At 42.2% G+C, this 21908-nt stretch overlaps 1 protein-coding gene across 5 annotated transcripts in view; it reads right to left on the minus strand.

The window, feature by feature from the left end:
* The window catches only part of NOD1 (nucleotide binding oligomerization domain containing 1), a 33381-nt gene extending 11913 nt beyond the window's left edge, over nucleotides 1–21468 (minus strand). For all 5 annotated transcript variants that reach the window (XR_011048526.1, XR_011048527.1, XM_068404903.1 and 2 more), the window contains exons 1-8: nucleotides 21399–21468; nucleotides 13685–14023; nucleotides 11628–11802; nucleotides 8583–10386; nucleotides 6425–6508; nucleotides 5272–5355; nucleotides 3631–3714; nucleotides 1483–1566 (exon numbers count right to left, since the gene is read on the minus strand). Coding sequence is in view for 3 of the 5 variants with exons in the window: in XM_068404903.1 (XP_068261004.1) it covers nucleotides 1483–1566; nucleotides 3631–3714; nucleotides 5272–5355; nucleotides 6425–6508; nucleotides 8583–10386; nucleotides 11628–11802; nucleotides 13685–13900 (2531 nt within the window). In the remaining 2 variants the exon portion in view is untranslated. The remainder of the gene's footprint in view (nucleotides 1–1482; nucleotides 1567–3630; nucleotides 3715–5271; nucleotides 5356–6424; nucleotides 6509–8582; nucleotides 10387–11627; nucleotides 11803–13684; nucleotides 14024–21398) is intronic.
* Nucleotides 21469–21908: the final 440 nt, after the last annotated feature.

The following is a 21908-nucleotide window of genomic DNA, read 5'->3' on the forward strand; positions in this document are numbered from 1 at the left end:
GAGGTCTCAAAAAATGGTAGAAAGAAGAGTCAAGTGGGGCAACGGCACAAACGTGTTAACACAAGTCCCTGCTAGCTTCAGCTGAAAGTAGATATTCTCAGTCTATCAGGACTGGGCCTAAAAATGGCAAATATGCTAAAGCGAGGTAGCAGAGACTGTCTTCCCTTAATCTTCACATAAAGTTACCGCTGGTGCTAACTATGAATTCAAATCATGAAGCAAGATTAACCAGTGGAAGATAAAAAACGAACACAAGTGCAAGTACAGAGCAGAAGATTTACCCTGCACAGGTACCAGCACAATTACTCCTCCTTATTTTTGCAAACACATTCATTGGCATATTTGTTGCTGTCTGAGAATCCCAGGTGTAACCTGGCTCTGCTTCAGATTCAAAATGTTTTCTTTCAAGTCTGATGCGTCTGGATGGATTCTGCAATTATGGGAAGATGGCTATTTCAGATAGCTTTTAAGTTTAAATACATCTAGGTCACTGCACCTGTTCAGCTTTTAATTTTTTAAGCCTGGCTATCCGCTCGCAGAAAGGAGGACAAGGCACCAGCTCTGAAATCCCTGGATCTGAAGTGGCAGCAATAAGCTCTCCAGAGATCCATACATTCCCCAGTACTGTATTTCTAAAGAAACTAGTGCCATGTGCCACCTTGTGGGGAAACCAAGGAGCCTTGTCTGCTCCATCACCATGGAGGCCAGCAGAACTGGGAGACAAATCGAAACAATTACTATGAACCAAGTCCTCCTGCTGTGTAGAGGGACTCCAAAATAGCAGCAGGAGCAGCCACAATAAATATCTTTAAATCCCTAGCCAGCATTTGCAAGTCTGGCAGGGGATGGGCTATTTTACACTGCTGGCTTCTCCCCGTGCTGTGCTACCAACTTCACCCATGCTAGGGCTTCCAGAAGGCTAGTTTGAGATGAATCACTGAACTCCAGTGAGAAATAACATCTCATTAGCACTGAATGTGTGGTGCTGTAGGTCCACTGGAGTACAGGATGAGCCTGAATTTAAGAATGCCCCAGTCCCTACCCAAACAGTTTATCACCTAAAAATAACTTTTTGGTAAAAGCTGCTGTACTGTCGCAACAGAAACAGTTAACACTGAGCTCACTGGGAGCCTGATTCTGTGACAGCTGGTGCATCCTTCTGCTAATGCTCCCAGATCAAAATGGCACCCACTGACCATGTGCTTTCACAAATGCCAGTAGCTCTGTGTGACATGAGGGGAGGAGGTGCAGACAGGGGAAAGGATGCCAGCCCTGCAATATTTTTAACCTGCTTAATGGCTGCACAGGGCTTTTTGATTCAATCTTGCCTCTTGCTTGCACCAGGAGCCTGTTGGTTACACAGCAAAGGCTGCAATACCAGATGGTGTTCCAAGCTAACGCTTGGTGTGAAGAGTCATCACTTCAAAGCACGATGAGAAAGCCAGCACTACGCCGAGCTGCCTGGTTCTGCTGGTGTTTTACCTCACATTTGTTAACCTGGGGTGGTTCCTCAGTGCCTCTGCAAATGCCTTTGCTCCTTCGTCTCCAACTTGATTACCCCACATCCTGGTGAAGAGAGGAAACCAGGAGATATCAGGTGTGATGACCTACTGGCCTTCAGCATTGCATTCTCCCTTTTTCTTTTCCCTCTTCTACCCCCCAGATTACTTCACAGTCTTTCAGGCTCGTGAGAAACCCAGCAGGTACCCTCCCCGCTGAGCCAGGCATGTTCCACTCCGTGCACACCACACCACCAGCCTCTGCTGACTCACCAGTACCCTAAGGCCACATCACAGAAGCAGCTCTAGGAGACAGCCTGTTGCAGCAGGAGTGTTTTTGGTATCACCTTGCTGCATTGGGCAAACCCTCCGCAGCCCTGTACCCTTATGGGGTAAAGGAGTCTTGTGGTCCTGTACTGTGAGCTGCCTTGAGAAATACACCAAGTCCTAAATCCTATCATTTCCCTGCTCAGCATTTTCTTCCCATACCCCTGCTGCAGTTGTCCTGTTACCTGTTGGGCACAGACTGGCCTTCACACAGTGCAAAGTATGGGTCTTGGGAAAGACTCCCCAGATGCACAACTGCACAGGGACCCACACCCAAATGGGTGACTTTCTGAATTGAACTGCTCTACAAGCTCCCCCTCTTCTTCAGAACAGTCTGGCAAAATATTTACAATTCCTTCAGTGTTATACCCAAGTAGTATCTCCTCTCTCGCCAGCTGCCAAGAGAAAGATCAAAATCTCACATGCACAGTATGATCCTGGGCTCTTCTACACATTTGTAAAGTAATAGTATTTACAGTGGCAAAACAACCCTTGGTAACACAAAGGGTTAAGAGAAGGTAATGTGGTAAAAGCTGCAGAGATTTGATCAACATTTAATAGCAGTATCTGGTCAAATTGTTTCTATGCAGACCAACCACTTGGAAAATTCACCCTATGTTATGAGGCTTGAAAGTGCCTCTGCTGAGGTATAAGGTTTTTTTTACAGGGATCATGGCTTGATGACTCAGAGCCACACTCAGCTTGATGGGTAATTAGTTGGCAGCTGTTTCAAAATCAATTGAGCTTTGTGGTATCTAAACACATCCACTTCCAGTAAGTTCCCTAGAATTTCCTTGTCCTTCAGTCCCAATGCAGTTTGTTATGTAAATGCTGAATATATCTGTTTAAACATTTCTGTCCAAGCTATCCTAAATCCATTTGGAGTGATTATTTCCTCCACAGGAGAAAACAGGCGTCTTTCACTGAAATTACAGCAAGTACAGCACAGCAGGCACAGCTGTATGACAATGGAAGTGTGCATGCTGTTGACTATACTTGTGAAATGTTGCAGAACAACAAAATTAAAGGCCAAAAACCTGATTGTTCAGATCGGATTTTCATATTTCAGGGTTATTGTGATATTCACAATGGCCAAACAGAGGTTTCAATTCCATGTACTTGAGTATTAGATTCTGAGAAAAATGTTCTCCTCTAGAGTGGAAAGGGAATCTCAGATTTGCCAGAGGGAAAAAAAAAAAAGAAGAATCAAACCCTCAAGTCTAGCATCTCTCCTGAGAAAGCGGACAGGGATTAAAGGCTTACAGTACATTCAGACCTCTTTTCAATAATAGCAGACTCTCCAGTGTGGGATAGACTAGAGAGAAGAATGATGGGAATTCCTTCTTATTCTCCCAGCTCACAACTTTATCAGGACTTGATGCAGGTTTGACAACTGTAACAATGACACTCAATAACTAGGTACACTGCCAACAGTCATAAAAACACCTAGACTTTTAAAAATGACCAAATATCTCTAGAACAGCTCTGTTGCCATAAGGAAAGTGGCTCTCTTTACATACTGTCCTGTGGTTAGTTTGTCTCTCCTTTAAGGTTCTGTCAGAACAGGGGAAAAAAAAAAAACAAAACCCCAAACAAATATTGTGTGAATTGGAGAACAATAAAGGAGCCTCCTTTTCCCTCTGAGTGGAAAATGTGGCTGTGCTTCTGCACTGGTTTGTTCTAATGCTGCTGTGGGGAGGAAGGAATGGCAGAAGGAAAGAAGGTAAGAATAAAAGAAGGAATCCTAAGGGATTTACAGATGCCTTGCAAGACTAAGCCCTCTGCTCCTTAGCACTGAACTTACCCAATTTCAAACATTGTCTTGCTCTTCTGGATGGCCTGGGCAAGGCACTTCCCTCCTTCACTCGTTATTTTGTTTGCTCCTATTCTGCACAAAATAGGTGAATCAATGAGGTACATCACTTACAACTGTACAGCTATCAGAACACCAGCTCAGAAAGCAATACAAGTATTTAAGGCTAATTAACTCTGAAGGCTAGCTACAGTTATCAAAGATTAACCTAGAGTAAAAAAATACTGCAGGCATTGGACATTTGATTAAAAGACGTAATTTTATGTTGTCTTTTACATACTTTGCGTGTCAGCCCTCTGAATCAGAAGTATTACTGTAGTCTTAGTTTTGGTGCTCAGTATGTCAGAAATGATCCACAGGAGTGATCCTAAAGACAAGGCCCCCTGCCTAGTTTTTAATATAGTTCATAATATCTGCAGTCACTACAGAGTATATTAATTACGTGCAGCATGTTTCACGATGCCACAGAGAACAGAATATCTCTTGGTTGTGTGGCTCCAGAGAAGACTGCAGCTGATACACACAGATGGTAATAATTTCAAGTCTTTCTGTTCTGAGCATAGGCTATAGGTAGTGGCATACGTCAATGCAGCAGTGAGTGTCTCTGGCTGGCACTCTACAGACGACCTTTTCTTTTTTTGGCCTATGTGGAGATATCAAATGGCTGGAATTCAAAGAAGAGATAAATCTCAATTGCATATACGTTGATGTAAAGAACAAACCAAAACAAAAACCCCTCAACCCACTACATTGACATAAAGTAAAACTGGCTTGTTTGGCTGACTTCAGGCACATGAATATGCACTCTGTCTCAAAATAATCACTGGGGTTACTAAGCAGCCTGAAAGTAACCACCTTCCAACAGGCTTTTTTGGGAAAGTTAGATTAAATAAGCAAAGTACTGTGTCAAAGCAGCAAAAGAACCAGAGTGCACTTGGGCTTTAAAACTCTGCATATATTTCAAGCAGGAAGGACATGGCTAGTGTAGGGCTTCACAGCAAGTTAGTGGTAGAACAAGGACTAGAACCCAAGAGTCCCTCACTGCCGGTTGCTACATTCATACCAGCAGCTGACGTTGCTGTAGTCACCTCTATTTTCTGCTATGGTCACAATTAAACCATTGGTTAATGATCTACCTTTATGTCAAACGAGTGTTGTGCATGGCCAGACACACTTATCTGTGGAAGTTCCAGGAACTAAAGGGAACAACTCACTAAGTGAATTTGGGGAATTCCAGAGCTGAGGTATGACACCAGCACAGCATGACTCCAACAGCCCATAAAAGACGAGATATAAAGCAGCTTGGTATTAAAGCCAAGTGAATTCGCCTATTGCAAGGGGCAGCAAGGTTCATGCACCATTTAAACCTCACTCAGGTGCTCAGATTGGATTTAGGTAAGGAATAAATCTCATGCTCTCCTTTTGCTTACTACTATATTCCAGTAAAGACTATGGATTCAAGAGTTTCACCTGCTGCCATTCACTACTAGACTACTGTAAAAGTATACACAACAGCAACCTAAGTTATATTTTATTTGAAACATAATTTGTCTTTTTTCCACTCTCCCTCCCATTTCGACTTGCTTTGCTTTAATTAGGATACTGTAGCAAAGAAAAAAAAATCCAACATACTTAACGTATTCAAGGCTTGAACACTCTTCAATTAGTTTTGCAACATATTTGGCTCCAACATCAGTGATTTGATTGTTGTATAAGCTTAAAGAAAAATCACATTGGTAAAAATAGGTTATTCCTGCTGTTACTTTAATATTTACAACCTGAATGTTTTATAATGCACACATAGCATCTATCTTTTTTGTATAGCTTTGTACACATTCACAATTGCTTGTATTTCCATTTTGACATAGAATTCATATTGTGAAGGGCTAGATATAAAATACACAGAGACCAGACTGTAAATCATGGGAAAATATTTATAGGATTTTTTAAATAAATGGTCTCTCCAAGCAAACAAAGCTTCCCTTCATTCCTGTGTTAGTACAGAAATAATATTGCCAGAAGATAAGTCAGAAGAGAAAGCACCAGAAGAACTTATTTTTGATCTTTTAGAAGTCATAAAATCCTCTTGCAAATATTATTGAAGATCAGATACCTGGACAGATGTACTTACATTAGGGCACTGGAGGAAGGAGGCGATTCTCTTTATTCATGTTCACTTCTCAAAAAGTCATTTTTATGTAGCTACTTAACCAAGAGCAGGAAGTCAGAGCTAACATGCCTTCCAGTTTCAACTTGATTAAGAACCAATTAAGGTCTTTAAGAAATCGGTACCATGAACATGACACTTGAAACTATATCTTTCTGATACTAGTCTCTACCAAGTTGCATCTGCTTTGCGTAGTTGAAATAAATCAGTTTACAGCAGAGAAAACAGGAGGCTATAGCTATAAAGTGCATGCTCTCTTGCTGGCGCTTTCTCCCCCCCTCTCCACAGCCAGCAGAAGGCTTTAGGTATAAAACTAGCATGCCCACACAGTTCAGTAACCTGACAGTGGTCTGCACAGTGTTATCAAAGGGATTGATGTCAGTGGAGGCCACTCTGTGAGGCAGTGCAATGGGAGAGGAAGCTATGGTCCTTCTCCCAGTGAACTGTTTCAGGACGGCAGCTGAATCATTTTTGACACAAAATGCTGCTTTGCTTATGTTCAGTAAATGAGGAGGTAACTCTGGTTTCCACCCCGCCTTTGCTGTGCCAGTACTGTCAGCATTGCAGTTTTATTTTCCAGTATCAATATCCAGTGTTTTGCTCCCAGTTGGTACATACCCCAAGTAAGTCACAATTTGGTACTTGGAGAGCTCTTCATACAAGATCCTTGCTCCGTGATCTGTGACCTGATTTACACTGAGCCTGGAATGAAGGGAAAGAAAAGAAAGTTTGAATCAGTACAGATTACAAGTGTTCGTCACCCATGAGTTAACAAATTACTGGAGGTCTATGCATTTTCCTCTGATATTTTAACAGGTCCTTATGCTACATATTAAAAGCCATTAAAGGAAAGGTGAGCTCAGATCCATATGGCTCACTTCAAAAACTATAGAAAACAAAATGCCCCAGATCTCCAAGGTAATGCTCTGGAAGCTGTCCATAGAACTGAAAACAATAAAATGTAGTAAGTCAGAAACCAGAGACAAACACCTCATCCTCCTCCCACGCTTACTGTGATTGAATGAATAAATTCTGCTTGACACCCTAGCAAAAGCAAGCTTTCCTAACTACTCTTCTTGCAGCCTTCTCTCTGAGTACCTAGTGAAAGCCAGGCATCTTGAAAGTCACAACACATTCAGGCTTCACCGAATAAAGGTTGTGAAAAGCCCTGGCCAGGAAATAGAACTGCAGTCCCATGGGTATGCTAGATGTTTCTAATTTTATTGTCCCAACTAGACACGAAACAAATCAACGTCAGTCATTCACAGAATAAAAATAATTATTTTCACAGTTGGTTTTTGGTTTGTTTTTTTTTGTTTTTTTTTTTTTTGGGGTGGGGGGTGTTGGTGTGGTTTTTTTTTAAATTCTCAAGCTTTTTCACCTTGCCTAAATGGACACAGTCCCATGAAGCATTCCAGTTCTGATGAATCACATTTTCTCGGTAAAGCTGTCCCCATGAAAACATTTTGACCAGCTTTAGTTTCTCCACAAACTCAGAAGCTGAACATTTGAACGTTCACTGCTGAGAGTCCCTTATCACCAACAACCTCCCTGGCTCTTGCTAGTCAGTCACTTGGTCACTTTGGAACGCACTAGCACATAGGAGAAATCAGAGACAGTTTCTACACACAGAACAGCCTGCTTCTTTGAAAGGGATGGTTAAGCTGTTAGAAACAACATTTCCTGACCTGGAGAAATTGGTCATTAGAAATCAAAGTCCTAACATCAAAAGAGCCATAAAGACAAAAAGGCAACCTAACAGACTGGTTTGGTGCTGGAGATGGTGTTAAGACCACACTGTGTATGGCATGATCATATGATAGGGACAAAGAATGAAAGTCTGTCCTTTTCTTCTTTGTTTTGTCTTACGTACTTATGCATTTCCCCCCCCAAGTTCCCTTATTGCTTTCTCTGGGGAGGTCAGTTGATTTGCAACCAACTGGAAAAAACAAGCGTCACTTGCTTTGATTTAGTCCTAGAGGAAAACAAGGCAGAGCACAGCCAAAGAGGAGGAATAAATTCATTTATAAAAAAATTCTCATGAGGCTGAAGGAGCTTTAAAAATACTTATTTGAAGTTCCTGGTTTTCTGCACCTACATGTTTGGACAAATAAGGTATAGCCACATGGCACAACCTCAAAGGACTGGAGGTGGAACAATCTGGCCTGTGATGTTAGAGGTGGAGTTAGTTGTCCCTGACCACACCAAGCCGTGTCCTCCCTCCACATCACCTCAGGGAAACACCACATTTGAAGACTTCAACTACATCCTTTCATGAAGTACTACATGTTAGCTTTTGTTCTGTGAAAGCCAGACATCTTGGCAGGATGTAAAAGCAAAAAATTCAGAGCTTTTAATCAAGGGTTGTTGAGAAGAGTAGATCCTCTCTTATCCCATATGACCAAGGACAGAGAGAGGCTCACATAATCTTCAGGTAATGGAGGAAGCATTTCTGTTTCCTACCTCCTTTAAGCACTTTCTCCCATAAAAATCCTCTTTTGAGGCAAAATAATTTGAGATGGAGCTAACTAAACCTACAGGTTTAAACAGTCCTGGCTTCTAAGGACTTATTACCCTTTCGATTTGGGTTTCCAAATTCACAGCTTGTCCCTGCTCCTGTGACTGGCTGAACAAAGACTTCAGAAGATCTGAAACTTTAATTTCCAGCAGTAGTAAGAATACTCATCTTTCTCCACTTTCGAGATCAATTCCTCCAGCCCAGCAGTTTGTGGAATAAACCAAGGATAAGCAAGGACCTGCTTGCACAGACTCTTACCTGATCACTGCAAGCTTGCTGAAACAAGGTAGCAGCTGTTTTACTCCATAGTCATTGATGTTGTTGTTGTCCAAATCCAGAGCCAGGCGCTTTTGAAAGTGATGCATGACAAAAGAAATAGCACTGCAGTCAGCAGAGTAGGCATTGCAGTACGTGAGCTTAAGGTAATTGGCGTGCATGTGTTTGGCAACCATCTTCCCCACTTTCTCGCTCTGAGTCTCGTAAAGGCACCTCAGCATCCAAACAAAGTTGGGCTGGACCTGGATCTGATTGTAGTTCAGAAGCCTGGACCGAGTGAGGCCTTTCAGGTGGGATTTCATGCTCTCCCCAAGGTATGAGACGAGTATCTTTCTCTTCCTCTTAATGACTGCAGGCAAAACTAAATGTCTGAAGAGCTTCTGCTTGGATCTAGAAAGCAGACCACAAAGAAACAGGTTGGTAAAATGAAAGTGTTCATTATTTCGGAAAGGATCCTCCCTTGCTAGTTCTTTCTTCAACCAAGGAATATGAAGGCAAGTGGGCTGGGCAGTCTCAGTGGAAGAACATTCATTGAAAAACTGAAGTATCTCCTTGGCACCCACTTTCTCTTCAATAACCAGGAACAAAGCTGTGAAAAAAGACTGAAGGGTTAAATGCAAGAACTCATAAGTGGACTGATTGTCACAGCCACTGTAACCTTTAACTGTCCTGAGAAAGCCCAATTGCAAATCTCCTTCAGAGATGTTTGCTGATGAGACCTCCTCCTGCTCGAAGATAAAGAAAGAGTTCTCCATCCCTTTGTATGCCATTTTACCCAAAGCTAGAAGAGTTTCCTTTCTTGATTTGAACATCTCCGCTTGGCTCCTGGTGTTGTTCTTCAGCAAACTTGTTTTCAGAGATCGGTTCAGATGGACTTCAATCATGAGCAAAAATACATCTGTCAATGTAACAGAACAGTCTGGAAGCTCGTGGCTGTCAAACAGGGAATGAAAGTGTTCATAGCATTTAAAGATAATCCAACAAAATAAAGGCACTGAACACAAACTGCAGAGATTGGGGTTAGCTTCCAACTGGTTCAATACCAGTGTTCGTTGCCCCTCATCTTTGAAAAACATAGCAGTGTATTCCTTCAGGTTATTGCTGGAGAAACCACGGAGCAACACTTTCTTTCTAATGATGTTTCTTTGAATCTCAGTTCCTGTCCTCGCTGCAAGAATTTTCTTGGATCCCTTAAGAAGCTTTCCTCTGAGAAGGTTTACCAGCAGCACCAGGGGGTGCATGGGTTCATTGGGTGAACACATCTCAGGAACGCTACTGAGATCGAAGTTGGAATAGATCTCATCAAAGCCATCAAATGTGAAAAGAACCGTATGAGGGAATTGCAAGATGTGATGGAACACCTCTGTGGGGTCCTGGTCTGGGTAGCAATTGTATTTGAAAAGTAGGTCTTTCAAACATACGGCTTCATCTTCCTTAAAGCAACTAAACATCCTACATCGGAAACGGAAGAAAAATTTGGCCCCTACGTCCAATTCTTTTCTGGCCCAAAGGCTTTGTATCTTTTGCAGCAAGATGGATTTTCCAATTCCTGCATCACCAAAGACATAAACAGTCTCTCCATCTTCATTAATTAGCCCAACCGCATCATCAAAAAGGGCTTCTAATTGACACACTTTGCCTAGACTCTCATTGGTAAAACCAACCAGCTCCATAATACTGTCAGAGTAGATTTCTTCAAGCAGCATCTCTTCCCTCTGAGCATATGACATGACAAACTTGGAGTCCCGTCCCAGTTCATATCTGAGTTTCTGGCAATACCTGGTAACTAAAGAGACAGTGAACTATTATTAAAAAGACTATTATTAAAAAGCCTACATATACGGTGACCCACCCTCTTTGGAAACTGAGAGGGGGTAATAAACTAAAAAAATTCTTATGTAAAATTCGTTCTTTGGCAGATTACTTCTATTTATTTGTGGTGCCATCATCACTCTCCTGGGAAATTCAGGTGATAATGAAAGAGGTAACTGTGAACCACCATTTCCTGAAAGCCAGTACTGACACTGCATTGCTTTTAGGGGCTGCTATCTTCAGCTGAGACTCAAAGCCAAGCCCCTGCCCCTTTGTTAAAGACTGTTCTACTCTCTGCAAAGGCAGGGGTTGGTGGTCACTGTTTAGCTTTGGCATCTGCCTTTTCACTATATTTATATTCTACCTGCAATTTCTATCAGGTAGGTGGTTATTCTTTCCTGACTTGTTTGGTAATTTTGATTATTGTAAATAGAAGTCATGTGTTTTAGAAACTGGGTGCCAGACACCACGAAAGATTTTTCTAAGGTGACAAAAAAAAAAAAAGTCTCATTCATTGTGCAACGTTGGCTTGTGTTTTTCTTGCAACAGAAACTTCGCTTCAGATGGGGGCAGAGTAATTCTTGTACTTATATAGTATGAAAAAACCTCTCAGGAGGAAAACATTTATTTCTGCGATACTTTACTTTGACTTTTGGTATAACTCATCATTTAGGATCATAGAATAATTCAGGTTGGAAGGAACTTCAGAAGGTCTCTAGTCCAACATCGTTCTCAGAACAGGGTCATTTATGAGATCGGATGAGGTTACTTGGGGCTTTATCTAGTCAGATCTTGAAAACCTCCAAGCATTGAGACTGCACAGCCTCTCTGGGCAAACTGCCTCATTGCTTGACTGTCCTCATCATTAAATACTGGCTATTCCATTGCCAAAACACCACAGTGTTGCTAATAAATTGTAGCAGAGGCCTAGAAAATACTACAGCTGGCGCAAAGTGGTTATGCCATTATGCTACATATCCACAAATGCAGAAAGAGACTGACGTTAGCAAAACAGGATGTAATACATCAACATGACTGGTGTTTTATACAGTGTGCCTATTAATTATTTGGCTACCACTGCTAGCACGCATAGAATGCGCATTTATTTTTCCCTGGCTGTGCCTGCCTAGACTCTCTTACTCTCACATCACCTCGTTAGAGCTTCCTACATAGCAGGGTAGTTCTAAGGAAAGGGATATAGATGCATGACCTTACCTGGATCTGTATTTACCACAGGTTTGCTACAAATATTCTCTGAAGGCTCGTAACCTATTTCATCCAGCCAAGGCTGAAGTTCATAGTAAGCATCAGTGACTTTCTGCAGGACATGGATAAAATACTCTGAAACTTCTTCTCCCTTGCTTTGAACCAAGTCTAGAATTTTGCGAACCTGAAAAAACACCATGTGAAAGATCATTGATGCACAGCATTTTATCACAGTTACACTTGAAGACTGCTTTAGGATCCTTTTTGGACTGGAACAGGGGACCAAAACTGGTGCTTCAAAAACTTGAATTCAAAATCTAGCTCTGAATTTGAACCATCACAAAAATGACTTTCTGTTTGTATTTGGATGTTGTGAGAAAGTTAGCTCTGCAAGTTAAGGTCTGAACTTGTAGCTAAATTGTATGCTAACCAGAAACAAAATGGAGAAATACTGCTTCTCAATAGGGAACCCAAAGGATTTCCTCAGCCTGGCTAGAAAGTATATTTTAAATCCATGCTGGTGAAAATTAAAAAAAAAAAAAAGGATGGTTTCTCAGTCCCCTAAATTCACCCTCTGGTTTGTAAACATTCCAGTCACATTTAGATTTACCTCAGGATCCAGCCAGATCCAGAGCAGGGTAGGCAGAATCTCTCTCTGGATCTTAACGCAGATCCAAAAACCTACAACTCTTCCTTTTCACACAGCAACTCAATTCTGCAGGCTCTCTGGGTACAACGGACTCATTGCCTGCAACTGTTACTAAAACTAATGGCTACCAGGCAGCGGCTGGAGCAGTTGAAGACTAAGCGGTACCTCTAAAGGCAAGGCAGAATCTGATCTCTGAGCAACCAGTACAGCGCAGCCCCAGTACAAAACCCTCTGCAAGACAGAGCAATCATTTGGAGTCCCATTTTGACTCTCTGGATCCTCTTCTTGCTGGAAATGAATGAAGAATTCAGTCCTAAACCAGACAAAGGTTTCTACAGACTGTGGTCTCTTAAAGCAGGGCGAGGTGAATACAGCACAGCAAAAGCATGGTATTTTTTGACAATTCGTGTGCTCTAAAAAGCAATTTTATGCCTTCCAGGGAAGCTTCCATAGAGTCCGCTTCACTTACTATTGTGGCCTGCTCTCTGTCTCTGCTTAGACTCCTGATGCATGGCCTCCCCCTCAGCTTTGTTACAACAATCATGTCCATTATGCTGAACAATAAGAAATGGAGATGATCATACAGCGTGCATTTATTCAGCTTTGACCCTACACACAGAGTGAGCACTGTGTATCCATTTCAACTTGCCAGCAAGAATTACTATTTTATGAAAATCTGCACTGTTAGTGAAGTCCAAGGTCTCTGAATTTTTTATGGCTTGTCTGCCTCTAACTGTGACACTATTCTGAAGCTGCATGACTGGCTGGTCAGGGAAACAGATCAAGAGTTTGTCTGAAGTCATGATGCAAAGAGGAACTGTGTACATGTGATAATTTTCTCCTATCAAAACACCATGAAATAATTTTTGCTACTGATGTCCAAAGATGAATCAAAAGCCCAAATGTGTCAGGATATAGCAATTTTCCATACAAACATTTACAATGTACATAGGTCTTTAAAGAGAAGGGAAGGTGTGCACATGGACAACACACAACCATTAACTTCTAAAATAGTATTTCATTTCTGTCTGTCCTCTAAAGCAGGATGATCTGTCCCAGCGATTTTCCTTGCAATACTCTGCACAATAATGAAGGCTTGCATGTAGCAAGCTGCACTCTTAATAGCCACTCTGGTCACCTCCTTATCAGAGGAAAAAGCTGCAGCTGGGGTGACTGAACAGTAATTATCACCCAGCTCATTCCTGCAGCTGCCAACGAGCATTACAAGTAGTGCCAGCCGTGCTGGAAAGAGATGTGGTGGACACACTTGTCCAGAAGGAACGGAGTGGGGAAACTCCAAAATAACAAAGATTAGAAAAGACACTAGAGTAAAATTGCCAGATAAGCCCACAAAACCCAGTGGTAAATTGAAAGTAACAAAAAGCTTATGCTGGCTAGTGAAATAAAAAAAGAGTACCTTATCTGCTTGAGTTGGAAATTGCACAACAATCTCTGCGTCTTCAGTGGAGAAGTAGTCATTCTTAATCAAGTTGTCAATCAAACACTGTGTGTTTCGGATTCTACTGACCAGAAGTTCTCGGTATACCTTCAGCAAAGCGATGAAGGACGGAGTACTTGCTCCTGGAGGCTTTTCCACAGAAATCTCCACGTTAGCACAAAGTTGGCCTTCCATAGTTGAGATAGCAAGAAGCTGCTCTGCCTAGCCTCATCTTTGACAAACTGTCCATTTGCAGTGAGAAGTCAGCTTGGAGTTAACTTCGGGGAAGCAGGCAATCTGTCCTTCACATTACTGAGCCTGTAAAAAGTAATTGTATAAAATCTCAATTGAAACCTTATCCTATGCAGATACATCCTTCAATTAGCCAAAGAATATTTCCAACTTCTGCGTAATATCATGGCCAACTTCTACATAAAGTTTCTTCCTCAGGTACTTCCATTTATTTGTTTTGGAAAAAAATTATCTACAGCAGGCAGTCTCCCTTCTGTACCAGTACTTTACTGTAACTGGCCCCAAACAACACCACTGGCATCTGCTTTATTAACTGCCTGTTCTTAGTGCGCAATTTAATATTTTTTATTAGCTTTTCATGTTTCAATATACAAAGCAGGGAATCTGTCCAAACATATCTGGACAAGGAAATAAACAGAATAAAATTATATTTCATAGCAATTAAATTTCGTAAAAGGAATTAATTTATGGTAGCAATTCACTTTGCTTTTTCTTTGTTACAACAACTGATCCTGTATAAAATGTTGCCAACTGTCCCTGTAAGTGAGGCCTTGCAAACTCCGAGACAGTTTTAGCTAAATTAAGAAAAAGAGTTTAGCTTTGGGGCACCAGGTTTGAGAGGCAGGAGTAAGACTGTGGGAAAACCACCGATCAGATGTTTCTGTTAAGAAAGCAAAGAATAAAATGATGTGAACAGTGAAAACGCTGTTGTAGATTTCAGAGCTAATAATACCACTTAGGGGCACAGAGCACTTCACACCTCCTAAAGCTACTGGTTCAGACAGCGTGTAAAGAAGGGAAAATGTCATTGCATTGGTTTAATTTGGCTAATCTTATAAAATTCAGGTGAGTAACCATAAAAGTTAAAAATACAGTTTTTCAGAATCTGAAAAATAACAAAGTTACAGGAAGGACTGAAATAAGTGATTGTAAATATAGAAGATCCCACCTCTAGTGATTCACACAAAAAATGTGGACCTCCCTTAAGCAGGAATTGCACAGAATAACTGAATTCACAAACTCTTTCCCCATATGATGAACTAGGCCTGGAACATGGCATCACAATCCATATTCATTACTGAATTGGGCATCCAACCCATCTCTATCTTCATAAAGGGAAGAGATTGCACACAATACAGCTCGTAATGAAGGTATCAATTTAAAGCCTGTGCAAACACTTATGCTTGAATGCCTGACTTCTGCCCCTGTATGTACACCCAAAGACACAATGTGATCATTAACTCAAGACAGCTACAGGCTCAGGAAACCCTCTCATTGCTGTAGAGATGTTGTTTAGAAACCGTACTCTTTAGCATGAATGCTTTCTCCTTGTCCACAAATATATATTCTGTGTATGCCCTCGTTCTCTATACCAGCTCAAGAGCTTCTTTTAGATGGGCATTTATTCCCATTCTTCTTTACAAGGCATAAAGCAGTAGGAATCAGGATCAGATTGCTCTCTACTGTATTACTAAAGGGATTTTTTGAATTGCAGTTAATACACCATATAGGAGGCATGAAGTTATATTGTAATTACAATTCAACAATAAGTTCATTTAGGTACTATTTAGGTATGAACCTTGCACATACAGTTTCCCACACAAAAAGCAGATTTTTTGCCAGATCACAACTGAATCACCTCCACATAGACAATGAGAATTTGCATGATCAAAACAAATTACTGGCACCCTCCAGAAATGTGTAAAACATGCTGTTGCTTCAGCAGGTCAAGGGGTATTTGGAAGAATGTTCTTAGATTCTGATTACAGTCATATTAATAAAAACAAAACACAAAGCCCTTCTTCAACAATTCTGTAAAGGTGCCAGCTCTGCTGCTACAAAATTCTCACAATTTCGCAAGATGTTCACAGTGCTGGCACACTTTGAAAATGCTCCCCAGCACTCCCCTGACAAGCTATAACCCAGCCCTGCCAACTCACAGATTCTTCTAGGTGACCTGCTACTGGAACAAACTAATTTCTATGGGTTTTCCACACCAGAAGCTGCAGTCTGCATCAGTGTATCTTCTCCTGCTTGACGCTGGAGAAAGACACAGTTTATACTCCTGCATTTTAGTGATACTACTTATCTACACTTAGAACCGCAGGGCAAACCAGCTTAGCTCCTCTGATTTCAGGAGACTAATAGGTCCCAACTTATGGTTGCTGACCTGCACAGATGCAGATAACTGCATTAAGAGTTGAGCCTTCCAAAGGCCGAGGCCATGCAAATCCCCAGCATAACTGTTCTGGATCACAGCCAACTCCAAAACTGCAAAACTCTTTCAGTCAAAGGGAATGTAACCAAGTGATCTGACTTTCTTATCACATGAGTAAGTGACTACATTTACCCAGACAAATCAACCTTTCATTACACCATTCACATGACCCACCAGATGAAGTGGCTGATTTCTGAGTCACTCAGCTTCCTAGAAGCCAAGCTAGCACATCTCTTTGTTCAAGAAAGCTCATTCCATAAATGAACTCTATCATGAAGACCAAACAATGTTGAAAACATCATTTACTCTAAAGATTTTGTAAGGTTTTAGTTAAAGAGATAGAGTCACCGTAAAAAACATGCAATAGAAATATTAACCCTTTTATTTCAAGATACTGCGTCTACCCAACATTCCCTGCTTGCTTTGGTTATTCTAGGATAACATTATCCAAATGCATTTTCTTTCTTCCTACTTTGTGTAAAGAACTGAGACAAACATCCAGAGAACCATAATAATGAACCAAAGTTCTGTCATGTATACAAAACAAATAGAAGTATTTTCTTCACTCTTTCAGATCCATCTAAAAAGTGGATAAGAAAAGAAGAAATACAGCAAAAGGACAAGAACATGGAAAATACAGAAAAATCAGAAGGTCTCAAAGATGCTTGCCCTGCATCTGACTAAGTCCAACTCAGCACAGAACCCAGTTGCTACTGGAAGGGCTGTGCACACATATGCTGCAGGAGAGCATGCTCCCTTTCACACAGGGTGATCTGCAAGAGAGTGGAGAAACAAGAGAGCAATCAAAAAACAATATAAAGCGAGGCTAAGCATCATGGGAGAAAAGGAGAAAGAGCAAAAAGGCCGAGCAGGGAAGTCAGAGCTGGCAATGTGAATTCTGTGCATGATGACGGACTCAGTGATATTTTCAGTGGCAATATTAATTTTAAGGTAAAAAAAACCCCACCACCCAGTACTGAAGAAAACAGTAATTTTCATCAGTCTCTTTTAATAAGGAAAAATGGAAATTTCCACCATCCACAGACTAAGAAAATGCCACATCAGACGAGTGGCTGAACACCTTAAATGGTGCTGGAACATAAAGACTTCCTGCCACATATAGTTAAGAGCAAGGCAAGTATTTGCACGTTTGTAGCAAAGTGTATCAGCTGTATGAAGAAACTTCAGGTCCTGCTCAGACTAAAGAAAACACAAAAATTTTCTACAGCAGCAGTTCTAAGTGCAATAGCACCTAAAAGTCCTGATCAGCATGAGAAACTTGCTTGTTCTCTTAGAGGAAGACACTGCCTGTAAGATTCTGACATGTACGATTCTGTTTTGCTAAGGTGGGTTTTTTTTGTCAGTTTGTGGGTTTGTTTTCTTTTTTTAAACATTAGGCAAATGTATTGACATCACGAAGTCTCCAACTTATCTGTAAGTCCATCATCTCTTTCTGGGAAGAGTCTCAGCTTCCATAGTGCTTTAACATGAATCTTTTCAGTGAGGGATCACACGGTCACAAAGCACTAAATCTCTTGTTACGAGGATCTGCCAGTTTTACAATGCTAGGTTACAGATCTGGTATGTTTAAAGGTAAATGCTTATGCAGCTTATAAATATGTGTTGAAAGCATTTCCTTGCTAGAGTGCATATAGTGTTCTTTGCCTTATCTTGGGCACTCCAGATGCTGGATTTAATTCCAGCACAACTCTTGTGACTGATGTGGCTTCAGTCATGGGGACGCTGTTAGAAAAGACTGAGACATACATTAATATGAGACACCTCAGTGCACTGAGCAAGGTCTAAGAACATCCACTGTTGAGAACTGCTGCCTCATTTCTGGACCTGTTCTGTTTCTGAACGGGCTAATGAATAAAATAATTTTCCTGAAAGGCACCTTAAGGCTCTTACAATCCTTCGTAAAACAACACTAAGTTACGATAAAGACAGATCACCTGTTCTAACAGCAAGAGCTTGTGAACACATCTGTTCAGAGAAATGAGCATTGTCATTGAGGTTTGTACACAGGAAGGTATGTACACGGGGAGAAAGGGAAAGATTTGCAAGCTTGATACAGTAGCTGAAACAGCAGAACACCTAAGGAGGAATGGAGAGAGACAAGAGAGATGATACCTGGGTGAAGCAGGAGTCTAGTATGGGGAGACAACGTGAGAGATGCTTACGGGGAAAAGCTTCCTATCTGGGAACAGAATGGACTTCTTGTTCCTGAGAGGAAAAATAAAACACAATGATTTACTCAAGAGGCTGCCAATGATGTTGGAGAGGAAATGCAGTTAGCCACTTTGAGGACAGCAGCTTCAGTCAAGTGAAGAATACAGAAAACAGACTACCAGGAATTAAAAAGAACCAGAGAGCAGAGTGCTCACCCATCAGTTGTAAAGGCAAAGAAGAGAGAGAAGACAGAACCTTGGCCAAATGAAGTGTCACTGGGGGTTGAAGTGATGTGAGAAGCAACAGCAAGTGTGGCAAGAGATGCGTATCATAAGCCTGCATAACCGAGAATAATAAAGAGGAAGCAAGATGGGGATCACACCAGGGATAAGGAGGGAAATGAAAAAGTGAAATGAAATTGGTCATAGCAAGAGGTACGGTAAAAGTACCAGTGCTTACAGCAAGGTTTTGTATGATCCAGCTTGTTGTACAGCAAGCTGCAGTGGTACTGATGGCCTCTGCATGAAGGCACTGGCACTTTTATCTAGTGGTTCTTCTGACTTCCCTATAACCTCAGCATTGTGCAAGCATATATACATTTATATCTTTCCTGGCCCTGCCCTTCTCACATCCTCTTTTTACTAAGATCTCCTTGCCCTTCTTCTAACAAAACTGCTATGCCTGTTCAACTTCTAGTGCTGCAAGTCCTCTGGCAGTGAAGAATACACTAGTTTATCACAACGATGTCTTAACAAATGTAAATTCTGTAGATAAAGGGACTGAAGGATCCTAAAGAATAGCTTAAAAACATTTCCACTTTTGGGTGAACTAGGGAATTCACTCCTCAATGAGCTGGCTGCTCCCAAGGAGACTGCGTAGGATGAAGCAGTAAAGGCGATACAAGGAGCAAATTAATTAACAACTATCCCTTAAAGCAGCTGATTTAAGACCAAACTAGAATATTTCTGAAGAGCTGAAAACTCAGTCAATATTACTTCTTCTGTAACCTTCTGTAACCTTGCTATTCTACCAAAAACTGTTCCTCTAAATTGCCTGTGAAAAAAAAAGTCCTGTGCCACAGACCTAGCTATCAGCAGCCAGTAGCTGGAGTATCTTCAGGATTTTCACAGCACCTAGTAGCCAGCTCTGGCAGGAAAATAGCAAAGCACGCACACAAACCTCAGTGCCACCCCAGGGCTAGTGGAGTCCCTGTTGGCATAGCCTTCTGTCTGTAGTATTCAAAATGCAAGTACTCTTTGAGAGGTGGCTGCATAAAAACAGTGCACCGTTTCACGTGGAAATCGATGCCCTTTGTGCCTCCAAGTCAGATTTGTTCCCTGAGAAAAGCTATTTTATGGTGCCAGCCATCCCACTGCAGTCATTACAGCAAAAGAACTGGAGACTTTGCCACCCTTTTTCACTAATAATGGCAATCTGGACTCATTCAGTCCAGTCTAAACTCATCTTTTTGCTGTCACGGGGAGAGACAGAAAAGAGACTGATTTTCCACATCTCATTTCATGTGTGCCACAGCAGCCAGTCTTTGACTATAACGAATACGACAGAATGTATTTCCACACAGCAGCTCTCACTTTTAAAAGAACTTCAACTATTTTACATAGTTCAAGAATAGTAAAAAATGTGTAGGGATTAGAAGCAAATGGGCACATGTACTACACAAAAAGTCTGCATGTTTTGATGAGAAGCGATGCAATGTATTTCCCAGAGGTACTAAAAAGTAGCCTTTTATTTTATAGCACAGATGGTGCATTGGTAGAGCTTGTACAGAGTCCCTGTACTGATCTGAAATGATATTCTGTATCTATGAGTTAAAACACACTCATCATATCCCAGTTTACAATCCCTGTGTAACTATAATCATCAATGCTATGTATGTCAATAAATGCCCTGGGAGCCACACGTTAACATCACAGTAGTGGAAATCCATTACAACTCATGTGATTTTGCATTGCTCTGGGGTCACCGAGATCAGCATCTTTCAGTGGTTTTTCCTCCCCGCTTCCCTCTCTCTCCTTTGACTGTGGCATAAGCTTTTGTAGCCATCCCCAGTTGTTTGAAGAGCGACAGATACAAAAGAACACAGAAGAAATATTTCTGCTTCCACCTGGTAAACTGACAAGCTCTTGTTTAAAAGGCACAGGCTTTTACAGAAATATTCATATCCCTCACAGCTTTTGCTGCTACATTTCCTAACAGCTTACTTTCAAAGAAACAGAACTTTGTATACAGTGTATGGATGAATTAACTAACCCCTGTTAGTTTTAAAGCTTACTTTTAAAGAAACAGAACTTTGTATCCAATGTTTGTATACATATATACAATATGTTTGTATACATATGTACAATATACAATATACAAAACAATAACACCTGTCAAAAAGATTTTACGTGGCTTCCTGATAACTCCTTTCTGGTGGGAAAAGTTCAATAAATAAGAAGGAACCACTACTAAAAAGCAAAGAAATTTTCTTCAATCGGAGAAATCCTGGGGATTTTTTTTAAGAGATGGAGGAGGAAGGGAACAATTTACCGGTATATCTAAAAAATGGAACTGCTTTTCTACTATTATTTACTATTTTCACATTCAACCTGCAGTGAATTCTACAACTAAAGTTGCAATTGATGGAATTGCGTATTCACAGCTCTCCTAATTCTATCTCCCAAGCTTTGTTCGGGTCATTAACAGCAAACTTAATTAGCTACAGCCTCTTCACCTGCCAGAGACCACGGCTCGGTTGTGCCGGCGCATCCACTGACCCACCAGAACGGGGTCCTGAGCGGGGACTGCCTAAATATCAAGGTGAGACAGACTTAACTGCTCGTGCCAGCAACACCTGCAGTGGAGGAAGGCCACCCTCCCGCCATGCCGTGCCGTGGCCTCCCCACAGCCACGGGGCACCACCTCTGCCCAGGCACACCGCTCCCCGGCAGGCAGGCGATGGCCCCCCGGCTGCGGGGCGCTCCCTCTCACCCCTCCGCCCTTCAGGAGCTCGCCGCCCTTCCCCAACGGCCTGCAGGAAAACTACATCACCGGCCAGCAGCTGTCACAGTATTTATTCCTGGCGGCGTGGCTGCATTTTGTGAGGAAGGCGCCGTTTCCCTGTCCGAGGAGCTGCGGGGGCTCTGCTGCCTGTCCCGGCCGGCGCGCTGGCCCCGCTCCCCGCTCCTCACCCCGCCTGTCACCCGCAGCCTCCTCCCCGGGGGCGGGAAGGGGCCCTGCTGAACAAACACCAGAAAGTCCCAGAATTTTTGCAATTCGGGAGCGCGAGAAGTTCACCGAGAGGCCGACGCCAGCGGGAGCCGCCGAGGCGCAGCCCTTCCCCTTCCACCTCGCAGCCTTTCCCGCAGTAACAGGGACACTTTGATTTACCCCCTCACTCCTCCCAGCGCCAGCCGCTGGCCTGCTGCCTAACACCCCCCGTCCCTCCGCGCCGCCCACCCCCCACACGCAGCCGCCGGTGGCGAGTGGTGAGCGAGGCGGGCAGCGGCGCGGCGACCCTCCTCCGCCCCCGGCCCTTCCCCTGCACTCACCGCGGCGGCG

Source organism: Nyctibius grandis, chromosome 7, assembly GCF_013368605.1.
Source record: "Nyctibius grandis isolate bNycGra1 chromosome 7, bNycGra1.pri, whole genome shotgun sequence".
NCBI classification, from domain to species: Eukaryota; Metazoa; Chordata; class Aves; order Nyctibiiformes; family Nyctibiidae; genus Nyctibius; species Nyctibius grandis.